General features: G+C 35.9%; 2 protein-coding genes across 3 annotated transcripts; both read left to right on the plus strand.

Moving 5' to 3' along the window:
* Positions 1–242: 242 nt before the first annotated feature.
* Positions 243–9,053, plus strand: LOC114181126 (DNA mismatch repair protein MSH7). 2 transcript variants are annotated; one of them, XM_028067480.1, is made up of 17 exons: positions 243–557; positions 1,112–1,652; positions 1,774–1,869; positions 1,957–2,012; positions 2,199–2,265; positions 2,705–2,800; positions 2,879–3,010; positions 3,128–3,161; positions 3,445–3,492; positions 4,572–4,768; positions 4,879–5,005; positions 5,089–5,366; positions 5,837–6,031; positions 6,966–7,370; positions 7,715–7,811; positions 8,032–8,159; positions 8,457–9,053. In XM_028067480.1, the coding sequence occupies exons 1-17, from the start codon at positions 298–300 to the stop codon at positions 8,937–8,939; spliced, it is 3,240 nt and encodes a 1,079-aa protein (XP_027923281.1). In that variant the 5' UTR covers positions 243–297; the 3' UTR covers positions 8,940–9,053. The 2 variants fall into 2 exon arrangements, with proteins under 2 accessions (XP_027923281.1, XP_027923282.1); XM_028067481.1 differs by having other exon boundaries at positions 4,897–5,005.
* Positions 9,054–10,036: 983 nt separating this feature from the next.
* Positions 10,037–15,632, plus strand: LOC114182002 (ARF guanine-nucleotide exchange factor GNL2). The gene is made up of 3 exons (XM_028068740.1): positions 10,037–10,612; positions 11,237–11,718; positions 12,575–15,632. Exons 1-3 carry the CDS (start codon positions 10,037–10,039, stop codon positions 15,630–15,632), a joined length of 4,116 nt encoding a protein of 1,371 aa, XP_027924541.1.
* Positions 15,633–17,488: the final 1,856 nt, after the last annotated feature.

Here is a 17,488-nt window from a genome sequence, read left to right on the forward strand (position 1 = left end):
ATTTAAAATGTACGAAAAAATAACTAAAAACAATTTTTACAGACAAAATTAGCACATTTCATTGAATATATTTTATTAAATACCTACCAGAAAGTTAACTATTCACTCTCACGATTTATTTAAACTTTTTTCTTTCCTTATAAGATGCAAATAAATATTTCCCTCCAAAAAGGTTAAAAAGAAGCGCTTATGTATAAAACTTCTGGAAAGTATAAAAGCCTCTTCAACGAATTCTACTCTGTACTACTCAAAGGGTTAAGCTCTCAAGAATATTCTGGCGCCAAAAATTCCCACATTATGCATAGATATTTTAAGCCTATTGAGCGATTTTCCACCGCTCCGACGGTTGACAAACTCAACCGCCACGGTACTGCTACCACTAGTCAACCGCCGCCGACCGACGATGTTAGAGGAACCGATACGCCGCCGGAGAAGGTGCCTCGTCGCGTTTTGCCGGCGAATTTCGCGCCAAAAGAGAACAACTCTGGTCCTTCCTTGTTTGAGAGCATCATGCACAAATTCGTCAAGGTCGACGATAACGAAAGAATCAGTAAGAGGTACGCTTCGTTCTTTTCCTTCTCCGAGTCGTTAGCTTAGGGTTTTATGGAAGTGCGAGAAAGCAGAATGCGTTTCGTTCGTTCTTCGCTATATTTTGATGTTTCCTTTATGCTTTTATGGTGTATTCATTTGCGTTAAAGGTGAAGCACTGGTGCATTTTGTTTCAATAGTTTATTTCGTAATGATGTTGGTGGAATGTCGTTGAACTATTCAAGTGAAATTGATAGGACATTGTAGGTTGAATCGTAGCACTATTCGGCATTTTGTTAATTTGAAATACAAAAACATAATTTCAGTTTCTTAGAAATTTAGAGATTACTGAGCGGAAGACACTGTTGAAATTGAAGCAGTTTCTTCTTCGTAAAGGAAAGTGCTGTTTAATGGATGCTACGAATGTTTAAAATCATAATCTCAGTTGCAGTTTCATTGTGGTCGTTTGATGTTATTGCAAATTCAGGGCAAACATGTTGGCACTTGTGGTGGGTCAAATTTTTTTGATGTTGCGACTAAAATCACGGGCACATACTATAACTTAAGTGCATCTTTTTTACAGGAGCTGTCCATTGAATGATAGTTTGTCTAAATCTTCTCAATCAGTGGGAATACGTGCTGATACTGATCGTGAAGGGGTGCACAAGGAAGAAGCAGTTTTTCAACCTCTGGTGAAAGCAAAAGATAATGCTGTGAATTTCAAGAAAAATGCTAATCAGGAAAACATGGCACTGATTGTAACCGATGACGATGTTGCTGGACCAGAAACCCCAGGGATGCAGCCTCTTGCTTCACAGGGAAAGCGTAGTCGTGATGTTGGATCCAAGTTTGGTTCCGTGCTAAATTCTGGAAAACGAGTCAGGTTTCTCGACGATTCAATGGCATTGGACACAAATAAGAAGGAAGTAGAAATGGCCAGCAAGTTTGAGTGGCTTGATCCTTGTCGAATCAGGGATGCCAATGGAAGAAGGCCGAATAATCCTTTGTATGACAGGACGACTCTTTATATTCCTCCAGAAGTTTTGACAAAACTGTCAGCATCACAGAAACAGTATTGGAGTGTCAAATGTAAATATATGGATGTTGTGCTATTTTTTAAAGTGGTTAGTTTATCAAGCTCTTTGAACATTGGTTTCTTAATTCCTCTGGATACTGTAGTTTATTTTGTATTTTATGCATAACCGTTGGGTAATAATAGTATGCCGCAATTAATGGTCAATGTAGGGAAAATTTTATGAGCTCTATGAAATGGATGCTGACATAGGTCATAAGGAGCTTGATTGGAAAATAACTTTAAGTGGTGTTGGAAAATGTCGACAGGTGATTTCAAACTTATATTTTGGCTGGTTCTTGACATGCTTTTCTGTTAGTTGATGTCTTTCAGTGACTGTGTTTTACTTGGTTCAGGTTGGTATATCTGAAAGTGGGATTGATGATGCCATTCAAAAGCTGGTTGCACGTGGGTAAGGAACTCATGTATTTGATGTGATAGTTGATAGTGATACCATATTTATTATGCTCAATGTGGATTTTGAATTTTGTGCACCATAAGATCATTATAGCTAATTCTGCTTAGAATGGACGGTGTTAATTCTCAGTAATTCCTAGTTAACTTTTTGTGGACTTAGTATGCTGCTTTCATTGTGAAGGTATAAGGTTGGACGAGTGGAGCAGTTAGAGACATCTGAAGCAGCAAAAGCTAGGGGGGCTAACTCTGTAAGTTTTCCCATCCTTGCAGTTGTATGGCTAAGTAGCTTCTGAAGTTTTATGTAAACGTTTTCAATATTTGGCTTTGCGTGATGAGTTATGCTTCAATTAGTCTAATACTAACACAATCTCACATTCTCTAGCTTACTGTAACTACACGAGGTATTAGTCCAAGTATTTCTTCGGTTAATGTTCTGAATCTCTCGTGTTTTAGCTTTATTTTATCCAATATAATGACGCAAGAAACATTTGCAAAGTTTCTTATTGATGTTGGGGACTGTGAACTGGACACGACACAGCTGTCACTTGAAAATGTTCCTTTTTTATAGATTAAATTATTATAAGACTGTTTGACTTCATAAGTCTATGTATACTATCATCCAGTATCTATTATGCTTTTGAATTGACTGTTTTTTTGCATGGTATGACCTTCACTGCTGGATTTCAGGTTGTTCGGAGAAAGTTAGTTCAGGTAGTCACTCCATCAACCAATGTTGATGGTAACATTGGTCCTGATGCTGTTCACCTCCTCGCAATAAAAGAGGTTCTTATTTCTCACTGTTATTCATTTTTTGTTTGCTATTATTGTTATGTATGATGGTAAATTAAATGTTTTCTATAGGAAAGCAATGACTTGGATAATGGTTCAGTTGTGTATGGATTTGCTTTTGTTGATTGTGCTCGGCTCAGATTTTGGGTTGGCTCAATAGAGGACGATACATCCTGTTCTGCTTTAGGGGCCTTATTGATGCAAGTATGTTCACAATACCCCTTTGTTTTGCGTTTTCCTGATTTTGTATTTACTTTATGTGAATGATCATTCCATTTTGCCAAATTGTTAGCTAATTTGATTCTTGGAATTGGATTGTAGGTATCACCCAAGGAAGTTATATATGACAGCAGAGGTGAATGCCATGAAGTATCAGTTTTCCTTTAAATTGAACAAAAATACTGACACGTACTTTTTCTGACATAAAATTAATTGGTGCAATTTTTTGTGAATTCATTTGAATGTCTTATGATGCTCTGCCCACTTTTTATTTAATGGGTCTCACATAAAATTAACCCAATTATGAAATAAATGTGTTGGAATGATTGTACTAAGGAATGCTGGCAGGATTCCTTTTGACTTGAATGCACATCAATTCTAATTGTTTTATCTTAACGTAATATGATGTTGTTTTGCAGGGTTGTCCAAAGAAGCTCAGAAAGCACTTAGGAAATTCTCATTAATTGGTGAGATGTGATCCTTTATTGTGTTTTATGAGAAATTATTAGGTAGTCCTGGATCACTTCTTGTTCATGGTTGTAACAAATCTTTATGTGATTTGTAATTATTATTATTAATTATCTTAAATATAAAAACATAAATGTATCACTTAAAGATTAATTGGAACCACAGAATGGGCAGTAGTCGAAGACTACCTAATGATTTCTCGTGGTTTAGAGGCACACTACTGAGAACATTCTAGAATTTGAAATGGGCGTTTCTGCCACTTTTTTTATGCTTGGAATTTATATGTGAAGAGAAATGTTAGCAATGCATTTTCTTACACATTCGTTGAACACACTTTATCTGCTGGTTAAAATTCATTGTAAATCACGAGTTTGTGTCTCAGTTTCTTTTTACGGTTTTTGTTTTTTTTTGGGTAGTTTTCAATAAATTTTGACCAATATTTGAGATGTATTAGAATGAGTGTTTTGTTGGAACAATGTTTGTGAATTACAAATCCTTGCTGGAAAATAATCATTTTGCATAGTATTGTATAACAATTTAAAGCAAATATCTAGCGGTGTGGTGGTCAGTTATTGTGAACAAAGTTATTCCTTGGGCAATCTGGTTTTATTTTGACTTAAGGACAAGCGTTTATTTAACATTTACACTGTCTGGTGTACTTTATAAATGACGTACGCAGTCTATACTGTATCTCTATGATATCTATAAATATATATAGATAAATCAAACTACTATTCTCTTTAGGAATTAAGTTGCTATGGATATTACCATTGTGCTACTGCAAACGGTTCTATTAGGACGTTTCATATCACGTTTTATATGCTGAGTTTTATATCACGATCTTAATATACAAGCCTATGTTTTTATGACAATCTGAATAATTTGATGTATGATGCATTAGGAATAATTTGGAGGTTGCAAATTTTGCATTTTGTTTCAGTAAGATATTTTAGCACATCAACTTTTTAAATCATAAAGTTTCCAAAATATTTTTTTAGTTGTTCTAAGCTGAATTCAGTCATTTTAAATTTTGGAAAACATACTGGAATCTCAATATTGATTTTTTTCCCTCTTGTAGGTTCGGCAGCACTACAGTTCACTCCCGTTCAGTCAATCACTGACTTGGTGAACTCTGAAATTAGGGATTTAATTCACTCAAAGGCATACTTCAAAGGATCATCTCATTCACTGGATCATGTGCTGAACAATGTGATTCATCGTGAAATCACCTTGTCTGCTCTGGGTGGATTGATTGGTCATCTGGATAGATTGATGGTACACTTTTATACAATACAATGGTGCCTCTCTCTCTTGAGGGGGTTAGCACTCAATATATCTGCGTGCTTGTTGTTTAAGTTAATTAATTTGTTACACTTTTTATATAGTTAGATGATCTTCTACAGAGTGGGGATTTGTTTCCATACCAAGTTTACAGGGGTTGCCTGAAAATGGATGGTCCAACAATGATAAATCTAGAACTCTTTGTTAATAATGAGGATGGTAGCAAATCAGGCTAGTACTTTTCCTAATTCAGCACTATATAATTTTCATTGGAAATTTCTGTGAAATCATGACATGTTCTGCTTGAGTTTCAGGTTCATTGTACAATTGTCTGGACAAGTGTGTAACCTCATCTGGAAAGCGACTCCTTAGGAACTGGATCTGCTGTCCGTTGGTAGATGCTGAAATAATTAATAACAGGCTTGATGTAGTGGATGATCTAATGGCTAACCCAGAGATTATATCACACATTGCTCAACATCTTCGCAAGCTTCCAGACTTGGAACATTTGCTTGGCCGAATTAAGTCTAGCCTTCAATTATCAGGCCCTCTCTTGCTGCCCTTGTTAGGAAAGAAAATATTGAAGCAGAGGGTGAGTTCCTGCTACTGTTTTTATGCCAAATTTGTAACGGATATAATATCTAATAAATTTTTCTTCACTCATTTAGGAGCTAAATACTCATTTTAGTGTGCAAAAAAGACTTGTTGGCAACATCTCATTTCAATATTACTATACTTTGTGTCTATCATGTCTAAATTACTTAGTCACATATTTCATGCCATGGAGATGGGGAGACTGCACCCCTTAGAAGGAAAACATGTGGCTAATACATAAACAGTGAAACTGGTCTTGGAAAAATTTATCTATACCTATATAAGGAGAAATCTGATCTTATTGTTTGTTGTCCAAACTGGATAACCGATATATACATGTTTTGGGTTTTTAGACTAACAGTAATTTTTGATAATACGCACAAGATCTGAACTTAAGGTTATATTGTGATATTTGATTCACTATTTTCTGTTATTTATGTGAACAACATAATTTTTAATGTAATACAGGTGAAAGTGTTTGGATCACTAGTTAATGGCCTTCGGACTGCTTTGAGTTTGTTGCTTCTTTTAGTGAAAGAGCAGCCTCTAATATCATCTTTGACCAAAGTTTTTAAACTACCAATTCTGACTGGTAGTGAGGGCCTTGATCAATTTCTTATTCAGTTTGAAGCAGCTGTGCACAGTGACTTCCCAAATTACCAGGTATACTTTCTGCCTTATAAGGCTTTCAAATAACGTTAACTTTCATCCACATTTTCTTCGCAGCCCAGGAACTGTGCCTCTGTTCATTTGATTTAAATTGTTAATATGAAATATTAAATTTGTTAAAAACTAGGTGTGCTGTTATTTTGCTTGGAAATTAGAATATAAATCACACGCTGCTATTTGGAAATTTTAATAGTTGATTAGTTCCTAACGATTTATTTAACATTGAGGTGGATTAATATTCACGGAGAAGTTTTTCTTATTCACCTGTCACTTCTACTAATGGTAATGGAAGTATTTCTAGTTTGAATATATTGGATATATGATTGAAATGGAGGTACTCACTGTGAGTAGCAATAAGCAACCAAGTAGTAAATTGTGATTTTGCTCCAGGAAACTCCGAGGCTATAGGTCTAAATGTTGAGGAGGCTAAAAAATGATAAAGGGAAATGAATTTGAGTGGAGGCACGACACTTGAATTTGTAGCTTAGGCGTTTGTGTTTGCCTGGGTTTATTCGGGTCATAGTCTAATTTCTCTGCCAGGGGAGGTCAGGCCAAACGAAAATTACTGAATCTTTATTTTTCTAAATCAATTAACCCATTTTTTCAGGTTACTTGGACTAATTTATTAAGTTTGAATTGTTTGATTCCTTTGAACACCTTTTTTTATAACACTGACCTTTCTGAATAAAATTTGTATAGTCATCGTAATTATCAAATGCACTCGCTAATTTTGTTAAGATAAAAAGTGAGCAGCACTTTTGATTCTTACTGCATTGCCTTTTACGGTGGACATTTGACATTTTAGCATTTTTGATGTATGGCAAATGTTTATTTTCACTTTCATCAATTATATGTTAATGTTTGAGAACATATGCAGTGACATATTATCATGGAGTGTATGTATATCTAATGGTTTAGTTTGTTCTAGAATCATGACGTCACAGATTCGGATGCTGAAACACTCACGATTCTTGCTGAATTATTTTTGGAGAAAGCTGCTCAGTGGTTTGAAGTGGTTCATGCCATCAATTGCATTGACGTATTACGATCTTTTGCTGTTACTTCTAGCTTTTCTTGTGGAACTATGACTAGGCCGGTCATATTAGCATCAAAAGGAACAAGTGGTGACACTGGGGGAACTGTGCTCAAGATGAAGGGACTGTGGCATCCGTTTGCCCTTGGAGACAGTGGACGTTTGCCTGTCCCAAACGACATAATCCTTGGTGAGAGTGAAGATGGGTCTCATCCTCGCACTTTGCTGCTTACTGGACCAAACATGGGAGGAAAGTCAACTCTTTTGCGTTCCACCTGTCTAGCTGTTATTATGGCCCAGGTTTTCTCTCTTCACCCTTTTCACTTGTTTGATTAAGCTAGAAATGATTTTTACGTAATTACCTCTAAATTAAACTACGTTGATCTCATTGGCTTGCTAAATATTTAAATGAGGAATGGCTGACTAAGTATTTAAATGAAGGAAAACTACAGCTCATCCTTTTCTCTTTAAATCGGAAAAACATTGACCAATTTGCAAGCAAGATGATCATTTTATTTAAACTGATATTTGAAGGTGCTGATGCTTGTTACTGTAAAACCTCGAAGAAAGTGCACGTGTTCTACATTGTTTATTCTGTCAGATTGTTTTGATGCGTCTTTTATAAATATATGATGTCTTTGCAGTTAGGCTGTTATGTGCCATGTGAAAGTTGTGTTCTCTCAGTTGTGGATATCATCTTCACACGACTAGGAGCCAAAGATAGAATCATGACAGGCGAGAGTAAGTACTCTAACAAAAGCAGATGTGCTTTATGGATTTTTGACATGCTCGAGCATTAGAGATACTGCATACCTAAGCACTTTGATAACTTCGCTGACATTAGTAGGGTTTTTTCAAAACTTGGAAAATCTAGCGTGTGGTCTCAAAATGTCCAATGTGTTCAGAGACAGTTTAGCTGACTTTATTGATTGCCAATACCAACAAACTTCGTATTTTTTAGGTACCTTCTATATTGAGTGTACAGAAACTGCTTCGGTGCTTCAGAATGCCACTCAAGATTCTCTTGTAATCCTTGATGAATTGGGTCGGGGAACAAGCACTTTTGATGGCTATGCCATTGCATATGCTGTGAGACTCTACTCCTCACTATTCTTTGTCGTCTTTTTCTTGGATGAAAACTTTTGGATCTATTTTAAGTACCGTATTTCTATACTTTATCGACTGGCTGGATGTACTAAAAAATTTAACGCTCGAGTGCCCATTGGAAAAATGCAAAGAAAGAAAGACTAACAATTATGTTTCGTAGTAATGGGGTTATCCATGAAAGAAAATACTTACACATGCTTGTGTGAAGGTTTTTTTATTATTCTCTAACTTTGATAATGTTTCGGTATTCCGTCTTTTTTAATAAGTGGATGTGCACAGGTATTCCGGCATCTGATTGAGAAGGTTAACTGTCGCATGCTATTTGCAACACATTACCATCCGCTCACGAAAGAGTTTGCCTCTCATCCACGCGTTACAATGCAACACATGGCTTGTGCTTTCAAGTCAAAATCTGACACGTGTTCCATGCGTGATCAGGAACTAGTTTTCCTATATCGGCTTGCCTCCGGAGCATGTCCAGAGAGCTACGGGTTGCAGGTTGCCCTCATGGCCGGAATCCCAGAAAAAACGGTAAACACTGCTTCTAAGGCTAGCGAACGCATGAAAAAATCAATTGGACAAAGTTTTAGGTCAAGCGAACAGAGGTCAGAGTTCTCAACCCTTCATGAAGAATGGTTGAAAACCTTGGTGTCTATCTCACGAATAGAAGATTGTAACTCGCTGGATGAAGATGTTTTGGATACATTGATCTGTGTGTGGTATGAACTCAAAACTTCATTTGTATCAGGCAAGTGTAGATAGGTAAGGCAGTAGTCTGTCACGTAAAATTATTCTCAGTTTGGAAAATGGAAGCCTTCTTTATTATCGTTTATTAGTTGGGATACATTTAGATAAGAGAAAATATGCCACGTAAAAAGTGTTAGATTGAATTTATTATTTTTCTTAATTCTTAAAATCCTCATCGTATTGAAAAATGAGTCCTTAGAAAAAGGGCTTACCAACAGAGTTTATATAAAACCCTGCCTAACAGAAAGGAAGCAGCTAATAACATAATGTATAACAAAAAGAAAGAAAAAACTTTTACAACCATATCCAGGAAAAAAATATCTACTAATAAACCTTCTTAAGTTGGGTGGTGAATATAACAAAGACATAACTTAATAAAACTGTCAAGAAACGTGTGATGAAGAGGTTTGGTGAAGGTGTAAGCTCTCGAATGACATGGAAGTCCATGTCAATTTCAATATAGAAAATGGTGTGCTCATCGAATACAGAATTTACATAATAAAAGAAACGAAAATTTGCTTAATTTAATTTTCATAAATTTTCATGATAATATACAGAATTTTGAAGAGTTTGAAAGAAAACAACACGTCCTACCTTCTATCGCTGCAGTTAATTACATTAGTATTTAATCATATTTTTTCTCTTTTTTTTTAAATTAAACTTTTAAATATTATTATATTATTAAAAGAGTTAAACTGTTAAATTAAGTGTACGAGTAGACGATAATTGCAACATTTCTCAACAAACATTACTCCAAAACAAAATGCTGCATCTCCTCATCAAATATTAATTTGTAACCATAGAAAAATCGCACCAAGACAATACAACAAAAAGCAAATTAATTCTACCCCTTCTTTTCCAAACAATTCGGCAATATTTTTTCCCATGATTCCCTGTGTCCTCACACAAACACGAAACTCTCTCCCTAACTCCCTCTCCTTTCCTTCGTACTCGGTCTCTTTCACTCTCACTACAACCTACGCACAAGCCAAAACAAAACAAAACAAAAAAATGGTTAAGTTTCATTACGACTACGTAGAAACAGAGTAAAACTAGAGTACGTCCTTAACATGCAAGGTTAATTCTTTAAACAACCCTTTTTCATGCATGCTATGGATAACGTAGAAGATTTCATGCACGTCGTTGAAAACAAGAAGGGTGCAACGAAATCGAAAAGAAGACAATTAGGGTTGTCGTGCATGCTGAACACCGAAGTTAGCGCAGTTATAGCAGTGGTTCGTCGTCCAGATTGTATTCATCTCTACAACCTATCTAACTCGGAAGAAGCCTACGACTCTTCCCTCATCAGTTCCTTAAGATCCCTTCGTTCTCTCATTTTCAACCCTCAGCAAGAGTGGCGCACCATCGACCCTACCATCTATCTTACGCCCTTCCTTGATGTTATTATAAGCGACGACGTTCCGGCGGCGGCCACCGGCGTTGCTCTCTCCGCGGTTCTCAAGATTCTCAAGTTCGAAGTGTTCGATGAGAAGACACCGGGTGCAAAAGAGGGTATTGAGTCTGTTGTGTCTGGGATCACCAGCTGCAGGCTTGAGAAGACCGACCCGGTTTCCGAGGATGCCGTGATGATGAAGATATTGCAGGTTTTAACCGGGATAATGAACCATAGAGCTTCCGATTTGCTCTCCGATCAATCTGTTTGCACCCTCATCAACACTTGCTTTCAGGTCGATCAACATAAAGATACTCTCTTCTGTTGTTTTTTCTCATTTATTACAGATGTATTGTTTCATTCATGTAAGTTTTTAGTATTTATTAGAGACAAGAGGATTTCATCATCTTATAAATTGATTTTATGAGGTTCGTTAGATTTATAATCTTCTTCTTATCGATTAAAGTTTTGAAAGACGGTATGAGAGCATCATTTCTGAATGTAATGTCAAGGTTTTTAGAGTCTTCTCAGCTATAATGCAATTATTGCTGCACTGGTTACATTTGTTCATGATTTTCCTCAATATCAAGGAACTCAGTAATGACTGAAATTTTAAAATTTGATTATCAGGTTTTAGATTAAAGTAGTGTATGTGATTGTTTTGTCACGATCTTCAATAGTGTAAGAAATTTTAGACAAAGACAACACAAATATCTGTAATCCTAGTCGTTTGTGGTCACAAAAACGCCAAAGTTCATCACATAAACCTCAGTTGTCGATGCTGTTGATGTAGAATCAAAGACAGACAAATAAACCATTTACAATTAATTTTCTTCCTGTATGTTTTTGTTTTTTTTTTTCATAAACAACATTCTGGTTTTACTTTCTAACGTAAGAAGATTTAAAATCTTGCTTTCAGGTTGTTCAACAATCCGCAAGTAGAGGAGATTTACTGCAGAGGAATGCGAGGTACACCATGCATGAGCTTATCCAGGCTGTGTTTAAAAGGTTACCAGAGATTGAAGCTAAGGATAGAGAAGGGGACTCAGAATCTGACATGGAGGATGGTGATGAGGGTGGTGGTTTGGAATCTGGCTACGGTATTCGTTGTGCCATTGACATATTTCACTTCTTGTGCTCTTTGTTGAATGTTGTCTCCATAGTTGAGGCAGATGGGTCTACTACTCACACTGCTGATGAAGATGTTCAGATTTTTGCTTTGGTTTTGATAAACTCGGCTGTAGAACTTAGTGGGGAGGAGATAGGAAAGCACCCAAAGCTCTTGAGGATGATCCAAGATGACTTGTTTCACCATTTGATCTACTATGGGATATGGTCTAGCTCCTTTGTGCTCTCCATGATTTGCAGCACTGTGTTAAATGCCTTTCACTTTCTCCGCAGGTCAGAGATACTTCAAGGAAGGAACTAACAAGCCTTAAGAGAGATTCATTTTATTTAGGATTAACTATGTTTTGGTTTTTGTTCCTATTTCAAACTTTGATCTCGTTAAATTTTTACATTTAAGAAATGCATGGATGCAGTTAGATGTGTAAATTGTGTTTTAGCATGGCAAATGGTGAATCACACTGACCTTTTAAGACGATAACAGGAGGATACCTTCTGGTTCGGATCCAACGTGATTTGTCATTTGTCATGTTAGAAAACCATTAACAATTTGGAGGAGGAGAACTTCATCCATGCATTTCTTAAGTATAGGAACCTAACAAGATCAAAGTTTGAGATAGGGACAAAAACCAAAATTGCTTTATAGCTTAGAAAACCCATTTGTTTATCATCAATTTGTCCATCTAGTGCATTAGTTGCACTGGTCAAGAAAACATATATACCAAGATTTTGTCGAAAAGCATTTAAACTACTGATATTGCTAAAATCATTTACTGATAAAAGTATTACAGAGAGTCATATTACATGGTTTGTGTACATCACATGTTTATAATGTTCTGTTTTCGTTTATGAAGAAAGAGTTAATAAAGTTCGGTTACATGTTACATGTTACAGTGATTCTGAAGCATATAATAATTTCTACTCTTAACCTCTGCACTTGTTAAAGAAGATAAAGAATTCATAATTTATTTAACGTAAACAAACAGTGTAAAGATTTTAACACTGTCATCCAATTAAAAAGGATTTTGAGTATGAACTATAAAGTAACTACTACAAGAGTCAATAATTTCATCATATATGACAGTCTATGATTCAACATTTTGTCATTTACCTTTGTTTTTTGTTTTTGTAGGTCTATCCGGTTCCAACTGGAAGCATTCTTTTCATACGTGCTGTTCAGAGTTGCAAGTTTTGGGAGCACAATTGCGCTTCAAGAAGTAGCAATTGAAGGAATAATAAACTTCTGCAGACAGCCAACATTCATCGTTGAAGCGTATGCAAACTTTGATTGTGATCCATGTTGTCGGAATGTGTTTGAGGAGATTGGGAGGTTACTCTGCAAGCACTCATTTGCACTGAATGGCCATGTCACAAGTTTGCACATTCAAGCCTTTGAAGGACTATTGATCATGATCCACAACATTGCAGATAACATTGACAAAGATGGTTCATCAGGTTCTTTAGGTGCATACTCAATTCAATTGCCTGAGTATAGACCCTTTTGGGAGGAGATGGATAAAGAAGATGACTTGGAAGCTTGGGTTGAACATGTAAGGCTCAGAAGACTTCAGAAAAAGAAACTGTTAATTGCTGCAAACCATTTCAACAGAGATAACAAAAAGGGTCTTGAATACTTGAAACATGCCAAGTTAATCTCTGATCCTCCTGATCCAAAGGCTCATGGTAACTTCTTTCGTTACACTCCAGGCATAGACAAGAAAACAATAGGGGAATTTCTCGGAGACCCTGATCCATTCTACCTCAAAGTTCTCAAAGAATTCACTGACACTTTCTATTTCCAAGGAATGAGTCTTGACACTGCTCTTAGATTTTATCTAGAAAGTTTTCTGCTGCCAGGAGAGTCACAAAAGATTCAACGCATACTTGAGGCATTTGCTGAGAGATTCTATGATCATCAATCCTCAGACATGTTTGCAAGCAAGGACACTGTTCTCATCTTGTGCTACTCTCTCATCATGCTCAACACTGATCAGCACAACCCCCAAGTGAAGAAGAAGATGACAGAAGAGGAATTCATCAAGAACAATAGAGCAATCAATGCAGGCCAGGATCTGCCTAGAGAGTACCTCTCTGAGCTTTTTCAATCCATTTCCACTTGTGCATTTTCCCTTTCTCAAACCACAGTTTCACTAGACATGAGTCCAAGTAGGTGGATTCAGCTCATAAACCGATCCAAAGTGATGCAACCTTTCACACCATGTGGCTATGACCGCAGAGTATGCAGAGACATGTTTGCCTGCATTGCTGGTCCTTCAGTGGCTGCTCTTTCATCGTTCTTCGAGCATGCTGAGGAAGAGGAGTTACTCCATGAGTGCATTGAAGGGTTATTCTCAGTTGCAAGGATTTGCCAGTATGGACTAGAGGATACCCTTGACGAACTCATAACCTCCTTCTGCAAATTCACAACACTACTAAACCCTTATGCTTCTATTGAAGAAACCATGTTCTCGTTTAGTCATGATATAAAGCCAAGAATGGCAACAGTTGCTGTTTTCACCGTAGCAAACTACTTCAGAGACTCAATTCAAGGGGGTTGGAAGAACATAGTAGATTGCTTGTTAAAACTCAAAAGGCTTAAACTATTACCCCAACCTGTGATCGATTTTGATGTGGATGCACCAACAACACCTGAATCAGGAGCCATGTCTCCAACAGATGGTCATAAAGTTGGGTACCAGAGAATTGCTAGCATGATCACTCGTTTTTCCAATCTTTCATCAGATGGCATGGACGATGGTTTGACCCTTGGTAGTGAATTTGAACAGAACACCAAAATGATCAAACTGTGCAAAATCGGTAGCATCTTCAGCAACTGTTCAAACATCCCCAAAGAATGCTTACAAAGCCTTGGAAGATCTTTGATCTTTGCAGCAGCTGGAAAAGGCCAAAAATTTAGCACCCCAGTGGAGGAAGAGGAAACAGTTGAGTTCTGCTGGGATTTGATCGGTGCAATATCAGTATCCAATGTACACAGATTCCAAGTTTTCTGGCCAAGCTTCCATGATTATCTTCTATCAGTTGCTCAATTTCCCATGTTCTCTCCAATCCCCTTTGCAGAAAAAGCTATGCTAGTACTTCTCAAGATCTGTCTCAAGCTCTTTTCTGCGCTAAGAGAGGACAAACTAGTTGAGGAACTTATATTCAAGTCCATAACCTTAATGTGGAAGCTTGACAAAGAAATCCTCGACACATGTCACGATGTAATAGCACAAACAATTAGCAGAGTACTCATTGAATACCCTGCAAATGTGCAGACACAAATCGGATGGAAATCAGTGCTGAATCTGTTATCAGTTGCATGGAGACATCCTGATACATATGATGTTGGAATTGAGGCTCTCATAGCATTGTTCTCTGATTGCACCTACATTTCAAGAGCAAACTACGCATATTGCATAGATTGTGCCTTCGGTTGTTTCTTAGCCAAGAACAGTCCAATAGACAAAAAGAAAAAGATTCTGGATTTGTTGGCTGATTCAGTAACCCTTTTGATTCAATGGCACAGAGGCCAATACTCGGATCCGGGAAGCAATCCGGGAAGCTGCAACAGCGGTTCCTCCATTGACGAGAATTTGAGAGGTCCTTCTTCCGGAAACTACAACATGAACCTGTTTGTGAAACTCGGAGAAGCATTCAGAAGGACAAGTTTGTCAAGACAGGAAGAGATAAGAAACCATGCAGTTTATTCTTTGCAAAAGAGTTTCAATCTAGCTGAGGATCTTCTTTTCATCTCATCAAACTGCATCAACTACTTCAACCTTGTGATTTTTGCCATGGTTGATGAGCTTCACGAGAAGATGTTGGAGTATTCAAGGAGGGAAAATGCAGAAAGAGAAACAAGGAGCATGGAAGGTACCCTTAAGCTTGCAATGGAGCATTTATCTGATATGTACTTGCAATCATTGAAACAAATAACAGAGTCTCCAGCATTTAGAACATTCTGGTTAGGCATATTGAGAAGAATGGACACATGCATGAAAGCTGATTTGGGACAGTATGGTCAATCAACTTTGAGTGATATAATCCCAAATTTGTTGAGAAAGATCATAACTCAGATGAAGGAAGAGGGAATTTTGGAGCCAAGAGAAGATGATGATATGTGGGAGATTACGTATATTCAGATACAATGGATATGTCCTCCTCTCAAGGATGAATTGTTTCCATTGTAGACTAATTTTTTTTTCTTTTTACCCTGTTTTCTGTGTCATTTTTAACACCATTCACTGGTTTTTGTAGCACACTTTCTCTGTTCTTCAACTTGTGTTCAGCGGATGTAAAACAGTAGTATCATATACCCTTAACCTTAGTGCATAATAGTTCTTTATCATATATCCTTGAAGATGTTCTAATTTCATTGCAACATCACACTACTTTATATCTTGGAAAATGTAAACCGTGAATGCATTACTTTTTTTTTCAAGATTTGGTTTCGATCTCATGTTATACCATACTTTTTATCTGGTGTGTTTGTAGAATACTCTGTGTTTTTAAAATACACTATTGGAAATGACTTTAATATTTTAAAATATATTAAAAAAAATTAATATACCAACATGATTATATTTTTAATATTTAGTAGAGTACAGCAAGAAAAAAAAAAAAAAGAAAGAAACTTTTGTTTCTTGATTCTTCATGGCAATGTCAAAGCAATTTCAATGTTTGTTGACTCACCACCCTTTTAAATTTCTGCAATGTTTTCATCTATTTAAAGAATTTTGAGGTGAATTTATTTTTAAATATAAAAACGGATATCAGTTTATTCCTTCAAAATTAACATCGATTTAATTCGTCATTGATAGTTTAAAATCTTATTTTAACAAATCTTGGTCCAATAAATTCTAATTTACTGCAATGAATGAAAATTTGAACTCAAATTATATGTTTAAAATCAAACTGATCGTCAAACGGACAATTAAATAGTTGAAGTTTAAAATAAATTTAATTTCCATAAAATGAATAGGTCTAGATTTGTTTATTTTACAAGAATAGAGAAAATATTTAACTACTAATTCAATTGTGATTAACTGAAATTGAGAAATAATAAACTGTATTTTAACATTATAAAATAATAAAGGTTTCTAAGGATGAACCAACATAGAAAATAATATAACATATAAGATATTTATATACTAAAATTATTCATGGTGAAAGACGTTAATTTTGATGCATTATCATATAAAAATTTTTACTCACCATATAAAAGTCACCTTAACTATGACTTTTATGGGAGTTATCAAAAATCAATAACCTTCCATATATAACAATTAAATAAAAATATAAAAGAAATCGAATTTTTCACTAATTTTACTATTTTTCAACAAACTGTTTGCTGTTTCAATTTTCAGAAAAGTCTAACTCTGCAATTCCTATTTTAACAAATATGCGGAAAAAAAAAAATTGGACCATCCGGTCCATGAATATAGTACACAAGATATTCCATTGTTCAATGGTGATAATGGCTTCTCCCTCTTTCATATTTCAGTTCAATAATGATGCGAGAAAAGAATCTAATTCTTATTCGGGTAAAATACGGTTTAGAAAAACTCTTCCAAGCTTGGGTCAAAAGTTAGTTTGATTCTATACTATAAAAATAATGGTTGTAATATTCGTATTTCTAAAATGTGGTAAAAAAAATCTAGCATTGATGGTATAAACGCTTGACCAAGGGTCAAATCCACTATTCTTAAAAATATAAAGGCAAAAAAAAAAAACAAAACCAACGTTTCTAAATCACAGGATATTCAAACCAATTCTTGAATTGTTATACAAAAATGTTATAAAGAAAATGAGAATTAGCAGAGCCTTTGCAGGTTATATTACCAGTGAGAGGCTCTTGTATACATTGAAATAACAAAAGAGACAGCGAACAAAAACTCTTACATTGAAATAACAAAGGACAACAAACTCTTGCTAACATTATTTTAAAGCTGATTTATGTTTTTTGATCGGTTGTGTAAAATAGACACATTATGCAAGAGTTGTTATTCAGCTCAAGTGCCATAACAAAACATTGCAAAGAGGGGCA

The sequence above is a fragment of the Vigna unguiculata genome, chromosome 4 (genome assembly GCF_004118075.2).
Source record: "Vigna unguiculata cultivar IT97K-499-35 chromosome 4, ASM411807v1, whole genome shotgun sequence".
In the NCBI taxonomy this organism is placed as follows: domain Eukaryota; kingdom Viridiplantae; phylum Streptophyta; class Magnoliopsida; order Fabales; family Fabaceae; genus Vigna; species Vigna unguiculata.